General features: G+C 38.9%; 1 protein-coding gene across 1 annotated transcript; it reads right to left on the minus strand.

The window, feature by feature from the left end:
- Window positions 1-976: 976 nt before the first annotated feature.
- Window positions 977-1615, minus strand: LOC135714326 (dynein axonemal light chain 4). Its single transcript, XM_065237657.1, has 3 exons — window positions 1447-1615; window positions 1266-1349; window positions 977-1146 (listed from the first exon to the last, which is right to left on the minus strand). Exons 1-3 carry the CDS (start codon window positions 1513-1515, stop codon window positions 982-984), a joined length of 318 nt encoding a protein of 105 aa, XP_065093729.1. The 5' UTR covers window positions 1516-1615; the 3' UTR covers window positions 977-981.
- Between the last annotated feature and the right edge of the window lie 9783 nt (window positions 1616-11398).

The following is an 11398-nucleotide window of genomic DNA, read 5'->3' on the forward strand; positions in this document are numbered from 1 at the left end:
GAGAATCAATCAACGAGGATAGGCCCTTTTCAAATGTTATACGAGGGTTTACTGTAACATTGATCGATTCACTTCGTCGATATTCCATCTGTAGACACTCCATCAAAATCTTAACCCTTTCCTTCCAGCAATTAGCAGATCTTTCGTTGATTTGAGATGCAAAAATGTGGTTTTGAAAAAAAATCCTAGAACAAAAAATGTTCCATACAGTCTAACATTATCAAAACCATTAAAAATAGTTTTTATTTAAAATCAATAGTATATTAAATAAGTAGGTACTGGTCGATTGCCAGACATGAGCCGGACCGAAAAGTCGTGAGAGAAGGAGAGGGTTAGGAAACGTATTTGTCGCCAGGACAAAAAGTCGATGAGAAGAATCAATCAATGTAACATTGGACCTTTGGACCTTTTGCATCGTTTGGGTAGATTTAGGTAGATACAGATTCTGAAGTGCAAATATTTATGATTTCTATACACTGCCTGAAAATGACGCTGTTTGTTCCTGATTTGAGTAGAACAGCATTGCAGAACGCGAGAAATGAAGATTATATTTACATTGCATAAATAAAAAGAACAGGAACTTTTTGTCGTCGATGGCCTCACCAAACTTTAGTTTTGATAATTCCAAAGTATTTTTTTTCAGCTAAATATTGTTTGTTAAAGCCATTATATACGATTTAAAGTTGAGACAATGTACACATATGTACACCAATTTGTACAAAGTTGAAATGGATACCTAAAGGCCTCACTTTCTCCATACGTTTATCGAGCTTTAGTTCGATAGAGAGCTTCAGGGATCCATTTCTTGCTCAGTGCTACACACTCAGCAATTTCATTTACACATAATTTGTACATCCTTATCTTATCAATGAGACTGCAATCGATGGTTTATGTACAGCAAAAAAAATCTATCATTTTATTACAATTCCAACTTTCCAATCATCTTTACGGTTTTTGTCATCTGGACGTCACCGACACCTACTACGAACATTTCCACAGCACGATGGCCAAATTACCGCCGAAGAACAGGTACAGGATGTTCTTGGTTTCGTAGGACACTTCGTAACCGAATCCTTCACCGACGACCACGTGCCAAAAAGTGCCAAATTTTTTGTCCATCAATTCCTTGATTGCCTTGGCTGCGTGCTGATTGGTTTAGATTTGTGTGGTCGTGGGATAAGGATTTCGTTGAAAAAAAAAATCAATTGAGTTAATAGGAATTTTGATCGATTTAACAAAAAGGGGAAAACAGAAAGGACTATTACCTCGTAGTTTTGTGCGTATTTCTCACACGCTGTAATGCTCAGTTCTATCGCCTCGGCCCGGACATCGTCATTCATATCGGAAAACTGGTCCAGGATAAATACACAATTGAAATTCAAGCGTGCAGCAATCAACAATGCTCTAAAATGTGTGACAAGAAAGCTAAACGACTATCAATCATACCTTCACCAGGGGGTAGACGTGAACAATCTTCTTATCCGCTTCACCTTCCGCTTTCGGTTGGTCATCCATCGCGTTCCGGCAACCGTTGCACTGCCTATAATGAGTTCACACCAATGTTGGCCACCGTATTTCTTTCAATTCTCTACCGAACATTACCTGTATAGTGATTAAAAAAATCTTCAAACTTGAACAAAAATATCCACCATTCACGTCCCAACGTCAACCAAGTTTGTTGAAATCTTTTCCCCGACTGTTTATCCGATCGCTATGGTGATTCATCATTGAAGTCACCCTACTCTGTAATATTTATTATGAATTCCGGATCCCTTTTCGCAAGCATTTATTCACTCCTTCCTCTATAGGCGGATATGCGGTTGGCATGGCAGCGGTGCTTCTCACCGGGTTTGCTGTACAGTGCTCATGCGTACTGGTTACAGATGCACATGTTCCGTAATGTCACAATGTGTGCTGTTTACAACAAACGACCTGTTCGCCTAAGGACTATCGCAAGACAATGTAAATCAATGCTTTTGAAGGTGCCTATCGTAGTATGTTGTGGCAGTACCTCGTTTCTTGCAAGTAATATTAATTATCAGGGACTGTCCTAGGCTCCCCCTCCTAAACTGCTTAGTCTTCTTCCTCGTTTTTGACACTTCTTACGCGAGCGTTGCCTGCTCTCAACTTGGTATTCTAAAAGCACTTCCACCTATCACAATTTTAATCATTAAGAGTTTTACCTGTATGCCAGCCAATTCATGAATTTGTCAGGGTGTCGACTCAATGAAGAAAACCACATTCCCTGATTACCCAGTAATTAAAAAAATTCCATATGCGTGCCTACCCGTTTTTGGCAACGCGACCCCATCAGCTATCACTGTCCTCAGATATATACTAGTGCATGGACCACATATGGACCTCTAACCCATGAAGAGTGGTCCAGTACAATTTCAAATTGAATAAAGCCGTTTTTGCAGTGTATTTATGTTTACTTCATTAGCGCTTTTCTACACAGGCCCTATTGGAAAAAGAGTCAGGATTCCATTATTAAAAAGAAATGAAAATTTTCTCTGATGAATATTGATGATGATGATGATAGTGGTCTACCACTAATTGTAACACGGAAACTAGTCCGAACTTGATCAAGCTTAATAACCTCTGATTGCCACCAGCAAATCGCTGTATAAAGGGCCAAAAACGAATGGATGAATTGATATGCAATTCGCCTATTCATTTCCATGGGACAGTTAACAATTTCTTTCCAACAACTTGATCAGCCAATTGGTCAGAAAACAAGCCATCCAACAGAAAGATGCCCCAATGAATGATGGGAAGAGCCCACCTTTTATCCACGAAATGTTAGCAACAGGGAGTTGACATTTTCACTCTCCCTATCCAAATCGCTTCAATTGGGTGCCCTCCTCATTCCGAATTGTTTATATATAGTAATAATATGTAATATAATAATCAAATAATCAGAAGCTACAAAAATATGCGAGTCGATTGAAATCTGCCAAAAATAAATGAGGGCTAAGATTATTAACATAGAAGAGTAGATGCATGTGAAGGATATGAGCAAGGAGAGTCAAAGGTGTTGACATGCAGAATTAAAAGTCGTCGAGATTGAATGCGCATGTTAAAATATCGTTGATCCAGTTATCTATCATATGAATTTGCATTTCATCTAGTTATGATTATTGTCATTTTTATGAAGATTTATCTTTTATGTGATACCAATCATCACAGAAGCCAACCTTGAATCGTAAAGGGTGTCCACGATGAAATTGCCACACACAAAATTGATTCGCAAAATTCGAGTTTTCATCCGATTGCCATCAAATTTTCAGGGATTGAGAAATAACTATCAAACTTCATTTTACCATTTTACTCGTATTTTATTTACAGTCCATACGCAAATGCCCGCACCTTGGCCTTAACGCCGGCCATAAGATTCTGCACAACCTGTGAATCAACCGTTTTTTGCATGTAAACCCATACTTTCTTCAGTTCCTCGACTATCTTCACTACCTTAGGTCGTTTAAGAAGGTGCTGCTTCATAATCGCCCAGTACTTCTCGATGGGACGGAGCTCCGGAGTGTTGGGAGGGTTGAACATTTTCGGCACGAAATTGACCTTATTGTCCGCATACCACTTCAGCACGTCCTTGGAGTAGTGGCATGAGGCCAAATCCGGCCAGAAGATTGTTGGGACGTTGTGGGCCTTCAGGAGAGGAAGCAGCCGCTTCTGGAGGCACTCTTTTATGTACACCTGTCCGTTCATCGTGTCCTGGGTCACGAAAGGTGCACTCCGCTTCCCGCACGTGCAGATGGCTTGCCAAACCAGGAATTTCTTCGCAAATTTGGACATCTTCTGAGTGCGGACATGCTCCGGAACGCTGAACTTATCCTTGGCCGTGAAAAACAGGTTGCCGGGGATCTGTTTGAAGTCGGCCTTCACATATGTTTCGTCGTCCATGATGCAGCATTCAACTTTCGTCAGCATGTTGAGGTACAACTTCCTGGCACGGGTTTTGGCGGACTTGTTCTGCTTCTCGTCGCGATTAGGGGCCTTTTATACCTTGAACGTTCGAAGCCCAGCCTTAGTTTTGGTCTTCTGGACAAAACTTCGGCTTAGGTGCAGCTTCTTAGCCACATCCCTAACGGAGGCGTTCGGATTTCGGTTGAAGGCCCCAACTACGCGGATGTGATTTTTGGTGTTGTACGGAATACTTTTTCCTTCACTTCTGGGCTTCCGATCGGTGGTCAACCGTTCCTCAAACCGCTTAATCACTCGCAACACCGTGGAATTCGCGATTCCCAACGTTTTAGCGATGGAACGATGCGAGAGATCCTTGTTCTCGTGATGAATGCGCAAGATTTTATCACGCACGAGCTGTTCTTTCGACTCCATTTCCGCGAGTTTTGATCACAGGACTTTAAAACTTGCAGGATGTAAATAATGCACTATGAACTAAATCCACCCAAATTTTCATTAAATTCTACCCAACGGTTAAAAAGTTAGAGCAATTTCATAGTGTGGCAATTTCATCGTGGACACCCTTTAGACCAGGTCTATTAACAATACACTAGTTCCGAAAAGAGGCTCTATGGTACCACTCACGCTTCTTCTTCTTCAGGTTCACATCCCGAAAGGAACGCTCGGTGCATCATAGATTTGACACAGACAAACAGACATAACACATTGAATATTTCTCACTGTAAAACATCGTCCTTAAAAACATTACCGCCATCTGTTGAGTACACTGTGGTGGGTAGTACGCTGAACAGATGGCGGTAGTGTGGAAACGTCAAACGCAAGGGAATTGACTATGCGCGCCACAGCTGTACTATCAACTAAGATACTTTTAAATTGACCGATAAATGCTTGTTCGATGAACATCTTGCGAGTGCTATGTCTGTTTGTCTGTGGATTTGATATGGTTAGTACCTAATATCAAATAGTTTACATTCAAACAAAAAAGAAATACAACCAGGATTATTTTTTTAAAGTAATAGTTTCATCTAACCATATCGTACTCAGTGATATTGTCTCACTCTGAACATACATTTAAAATTATTTTGTGATTATATGGTTACTTAAATACTCACATAAAATGTTATCCAAGTACCACAAGCTCTACAACGCCCAACTATGGAGAGCTCGATATTTATCCCATTTATCCTTTGAATGAGCGAACACCAACATGATTATCTGCTAGGTAACACCAAATAATAGAGATAAAGCCAAAACATACAGTTTTAACTGATATTACTTTATACACATCAAACTAACCCATGCTGAACCCTGCCAACCTACGGCGGCTGCACGGTAATGTGGGCCATTAGAATGGTTCATTGGTTACGAAGTGAAGTACTTCTAAAACTGAACCGATACATTTCTCAATGTTTCAACTTTATCATAACGAAAACTTAATAGTATCACCCATATACCCGTCCATGATATGATATGATATGGAACTACCACTCCACTGCAGCAAGACAACTGTCGGTAGAGTTTGGACTATCCTCGCTGTTCGACTTGTACCTTTAATTGTACTCAACCTGCTATTGTATGAAGGGCCAAAAACGGCTTGGGTGAATCCGTGGGCAGCATCGTCAACGAGCATCCACGGGATAAATGAGAATCTCCTTGCAGCAACAGGATCATACAACCACCATCCAACAGGAGGATGTCCCAATGAGTGGGAAGAAGAGCCCGCCCTCTTTTCCCGAAATGTTAAAGACAGGCAGTTGGCATTTCCACTCTCCCCATCCATTTCGCTTCAATCGGGTGCCCTGGTGGACCGTCCAGTCCCCAGCATTTAATGTTTCATATAATAATGGAATTAAAGTTAAATGAAAAATAAAGGAAAGATCTCACCCGATGTTGCAAAGGAATTCATGACATAACGATGATTTCGAATAGCTCCCATAGATATGCTGCCGCTACTTCTTTAACCGAAACAGCACTCTCGCCTTTCGTTCCTCACATAGCAGCGTAAGCCCCCATCAACCACGAAACACACTCTAGCTGCTCCGCCTCCAACTAGAGGGACCTCAGAAGAGCATAAAAGGACTGCGTCCACTTTCCATCACCTACTGTTAGCTGAACTGCTAACGTTGAAAGTTAAACGCGAACTGATCACCCATATGCCAATCCACCCACGCCCGAAACCCCACACAAAATCAAATAAACAGGTTTCTGTATGATAATCCCGCCCTGACAAAAACGAGAAACTTTTGAGCAAACTGTAATCACCCTCATACTACACTCAAAATAATCCACACGTCAATTCTACGTGAAAAATCACGTAGATTCCAAAAAATGCTTTTTTATTCCAGTTTATCTGACAAAGGTAACTATCATCGGACTTTGGTTGTATATGAAATGAAGCGCCAGTTACTTTTACTGCAGTTGCCCCATCTGTCTTACGTGAAAATCACGTACTTTTTTAAATTCATTTTGACAGCTGCATTCCGCGTTCATTCTGTGTATGAAGAATAAGCAAAATAGCGCATGTTGAAAACAAACTGCAAGAGCTGCTAGTTCATTTAAGCATCACGCAACATTTCTTAGAAATATTTGATGGTAAGAACGGTTTAATGTGAGATTGAATCTTATATTGATGTGTCTTTTTTGATTTGAATAGAATGTGGAGACGATTTTGTCGATTTGCTCAGAATTACGACTGATCAAAAATTTTCTGGCGTATGAAGTTACAAGATCTTTATCTGTAGTAAATGTGCTAAAAATTGAGTTATTTGATAGTTCTCCAGTATCAGTACATAAAATCGGTGATCAGTCTAAAATGTATTTTCGAGTTAAAAATAGTTCCAATGTTAATCCTGTAGAAGCTAGTTTGTAGTTTGTAATAAAATTTGATATATTATATAATATATATTATTATTTTATATATTTTGCATTATTTTCCAATTATGTATTTTAGTTAGGAACATACGAATTGGAAAATAATGCAATCATTGTAATAATTGACTGTGAATCAATCAGATTATATAAAAAAAACAAAAGGTAAAAATCAACGCAAAACAACGTGCTTGCCACAGAATTTTTTGATAAAATTTACTGGATTATCATCTAGGTTCTACCTAAACACTCCGTAAAAGATACGGGAGAAGTCACGTAGCTATTACGTGAAATTCCAGTGGGATGAGAGTTCATTAGTTCATTCTGTACTACCTATGATCCACGTGAGTGCTACGTGAAAAGTGCGATGGAAAAAAGCCACGTATGTTTTCACGTAGCATTGACGTGTGGATTATTTTGAGTGTAGAAATGTGCAATAACCAACCTGGCACAACCATACACTCTAAAAAATCTTCACGTCCGATTTACGTGAAATATCACGTAGCTGATTTGTATTTAGAAAATCTCAAATGTTACGTGACGTTTGTAACTTTGACCTGCATTACACGTCATGTCCACTAAAAATGTTGGTGAAATTTACTGTATATTCACGTAAACAGATTTAGTGTATTTGTGTTTGTGTGTTTGGAAATTCGATATTTCCGTAAAACGAGATTTACGTGATTTTCAGGGACACAAACGTTTGTGGTGGAAGAACTCTTCAAAGATTCAAAATTCCTCAGCGCTTCCTGCAAATGTTGGACGGTAATTAGATTCTTTTATTTATTATTATATGTAGTTTTTTTTTCAAGTTTTATAATTTCAGACGGTGGCATCAGCATTTAAGGTCTGCAAACAGGTGTTAATATCTTGTCAGAAATAAAAAAAAAAAACTCATACACGTTTCTACCTTATAATAATCAATTAGTCAATATTTAACAATTTTTGAGTAGATATAAGTATTAATTTAAACACGTGAAATTTATCTCTTCTCGATAAAATTGCATAATATTGACTGCTTCTATATATACTTCCCATTATTTTCATTAAATATTCACGTACAAATTACATGAAAAGCATTTGCGCGATTGGCGTATTAAGAATTAAAATCCATCGTCCCTGGATCAAAATCAGACCACTTTCATGCCGCGACCGACATTGGTTTTTTTTAAATCGCACCCTCAATGTTGCCTTAAAGTACATGGTATGTTAGATTTAAACATTTCTAGATAGAGCTGGAATTAGGCGTAACAGCTTTTGTAAACAACGACTTATCTCGATGATTTTTAGGAGCTGTTACGCCCTAATTCCAGCTCTATATTGATATGGGAACTGATATCCGATTGATAACCTTGACAAATGTCAAAAAAATACTCTTATACAAATGTACGGTGGTCCTGAAAAGGAACGTTTTGTCGTGATGGTCAGGCATGGAAAATCATTTACATTCATTTCGTGCATTCATTTACATTCATTTGCCTTAAACTTTTTTCTTTAATAGCATTCCGCAAAATGACGTAAAAGCTTTTGTAGGTTTTGTTATTAGCTACAACTTTTGTTAACAAGTCAAATTCGTATCTCTTGTGCATGACGAACCAGAGCGAACAGAAGCCACTACTGTTTTTCAGTGAATGTATTTTACATTCACTGAAAAACAGTAACAAGTTCTGCCCACTCTAGTTCGTGATGCATAAGAGATACAGATTTGAGATATGAGCAAAAGTTGTAACTAATAACAAAACCTACAAAAGCTCTATACATCATTTTGCGGAATGCGGTTGATGAAAAAAGTTAGAGGCAAATGAATGTAAATGAATGTATGAAATGAATGCAAATGATTTTCCATGCCTGGTGATGGTTGAGTAATGCTGAACTGTTAGGGTGTTAAACACAGATGAGGCTGGTGAGCTGTATGTTGTTTGGAATGAGGGTGACGCGCTTTTCATAAATGACACATAGCGACTCACGAAGAGCTACTGATTCTGATCAATAGCAGTGAGGCTTCTTCCTCCTTCTATGGATGCTCATGTGGGCTACAGCTCACTGCTTGCAGGCAGCCTTTCGTTGTGTACTGGAGAACTATGTTCAACGCCACGCGCCAGAGGCACTGCTGCTGATAGCTAGCTGCTTGCGGGAGCCTTTCGTTGTGTACTGGAGAACACCACCACTCACCACGCGGTGATTGAATAAACGCCGTTTGGTAAGACTGGATGGAATTCAACTTTGAAATCTGTGTTAGGCAATCGGTGATACTTTTAATTATCAAAGCAACAGTTGCACATTCGTGTAATTTTCAGTAGTGACATTTTAAAAAAAATTAACAGGTGCGTAGAAATGTATCTGATTGATTGGTGATAAAATTATTGATTTGTCCAGGGGCAGCTGAGTTATTAACGATCAAAATCTTTCATAATGTTGTTACATGTTCCATTTTCGGTTTCCACAAAGTGTATAGAAATCACAGACTCAGTCCTACGTCAAAAGAAATGAAAATTCTCTCTGATGAATATTGATGATGATGATGATGATAGTGGCTCGGGTAGTGGTCTACCAATAATTGTAACACGGAAACTAGTCCATAAATGTGTAATATATTTCGAAAGCTCTGACTTTTTGCTTTCCAAAACCGGATGTCACTTCACGGTGAAAACTTGTCACTTGTCGTCACGGTGAAGTGATTCCCATTTGATTTGTACGGTAATCACGGCTCTTATTCTGAGTATCACTTGCTTATCACCGTGTAGTGACACCCGTAATAGGGCCCGATTAGACAAAATTGAATCACAAATTGAGCTTCATTGGGTTCTGAGATGATTTTGAGCTTCACTGGTTTAGTTTTGTGTGAAAAAGGCAAATTAAAAAAAAATCAGTTCAGACATGAAAAAGTTTTTGTAAGAAAAACTGTTTTTCCTTAAAAGTGCCCATCTCGCGATGTATGGACGGATGGTAGTAAACATAATTACCTATCTTGAGGCAAAATTACATCCAAATCAAACATGGCCATTTTTTTAATCGACTTTAAATTTTAAAAATCGTTTTTTTTCTATGTAGGTCTCAAATGGAATTTTTCGCAGTATTTTTTTTCGAAAGCTTGGACAATTTCCTAAAAGTCATGTATACAACACATTTTTGTAGGAGTTGTCATTTTTTCCATATTTTTTTGAAAAAAAAATCGGCAGAAAAAGTTTGGCCCTTCTCAAATGTTAGTCTAGATAAATTTTGGAAAAACTGAGTATGCAAAAGTGCTTATTTAGTCAAAGTCTACACATCCAGAAAATTTCATTGAAATCTGAGGCAACACCCTGCCAGCTTCGATTCGATTAGCGTTAGCGTTGTTATGATATACTTCGTAGATTGGATACTAGCGACACTCACGTCTCTTCTGAAATTCTCAGTTAGACTACTTTCAGGAATAATGCTAGAGTAAACATTGGTTTCAATCTAAACAAGAGTAACAGAAGCATGACTGTCGCTATTCCCGGCCACGCCCATCTTTACCATAACTAGGGATAGGGAAGGAAATGTTGATGTAGTACTTACTTAACGAGAGGCCACCGACTTAGCGACACCCTCATAAGTGCTACGGAGTTGGAGGGTTGGGTAGGGTATTCGGTTAGGATTCACCTCAAGTTGGCGATGCAACCAAAAGTATGTATTGTTTATTTGTTGTTTATTTAATCTCTCGATAGCCGGCTATCGAAAGAACATATTAATTTTGTTTAGTGATAATGAATTTTAAGAGTCATGACGGAGAGCTTGGGATTAAACCCATAATTTTCTGCTCAGTAAGCAAAAACGATCCCTCCAGGGTCATCGAGCATCTCAGAACCATAACGCTTCGCGACAATACAGGACTACGTTTTCGCTTGATATGCAAATAGTTTCCGAGGTTAATGTTCAATATCAAATATACAAATGATGGTGGCGATTTATTGTGCTGTTGAAGAGCTTGGGGTTAAATCTATGATTTTCTGCTCAGTAAGCAAAATCGATCCCTCCAGGGTCATCGAGCATCTCATAATCCACAGCGCTTCGCGTCAAAGTACGAATATATGGATGAACTATCTATTATTGAATAACTATTATTTACGATAATTACATGAATAAATAAAATATAAACTACAAACAAAACGTGACTGCTAAAATCTCAAAAAGATATTCTCACAAATATATTTCACGCCACCAGGAATCTCAAAACCATTAGACGTTATAATGATACTCTGCACATGTTAGACACAAGAAGAGGCCAAAAACAAGCGTCCGAAACACAAAACCCGTCAAATCCACTTGCAGTCACAATCAACGATTCTACGAATCGCGGGCGCTCACGAATCATAAAACCGCTGACTGCGACACTCTGAAAGCGAAATTGACGGCTCTATGCGTCAAACACCGGCCCTCCCATCTCCTCCCGCATCCAACAAACACAAATCCCCATTACAACATCTAACGAATTCAAAACTCCGAAAATCACTCATCTATAGCAAGTGAGTGGAAGAAACCCTGCATGCAACCATTCTTCATGATACACTTTTTCTGCCTATCTTTCTATTAAGCCTGTGGACATGCGTTAGCTTCGAAACTTCTTACC

Source organism: Ochlerotatus camptorhynchus, unplaced genomic scaffold (assembly GCF_037179485.1).
Source record: "Ochlerotatus camptorhynchus isolate MF236.1 unplaced genomic scaffold, CSIRO-AGI_Acam_v1.1 ptg000639l, whole genome shotgun sequence".
Classification (NCBI taxonomy): domain Eukaryota; kingdom Metazoa; phylum Arthropoda; class Insecta; order Diptera; family Culicidae; genus Ochlerotatus; species Ochlerotatus camptorhynchus.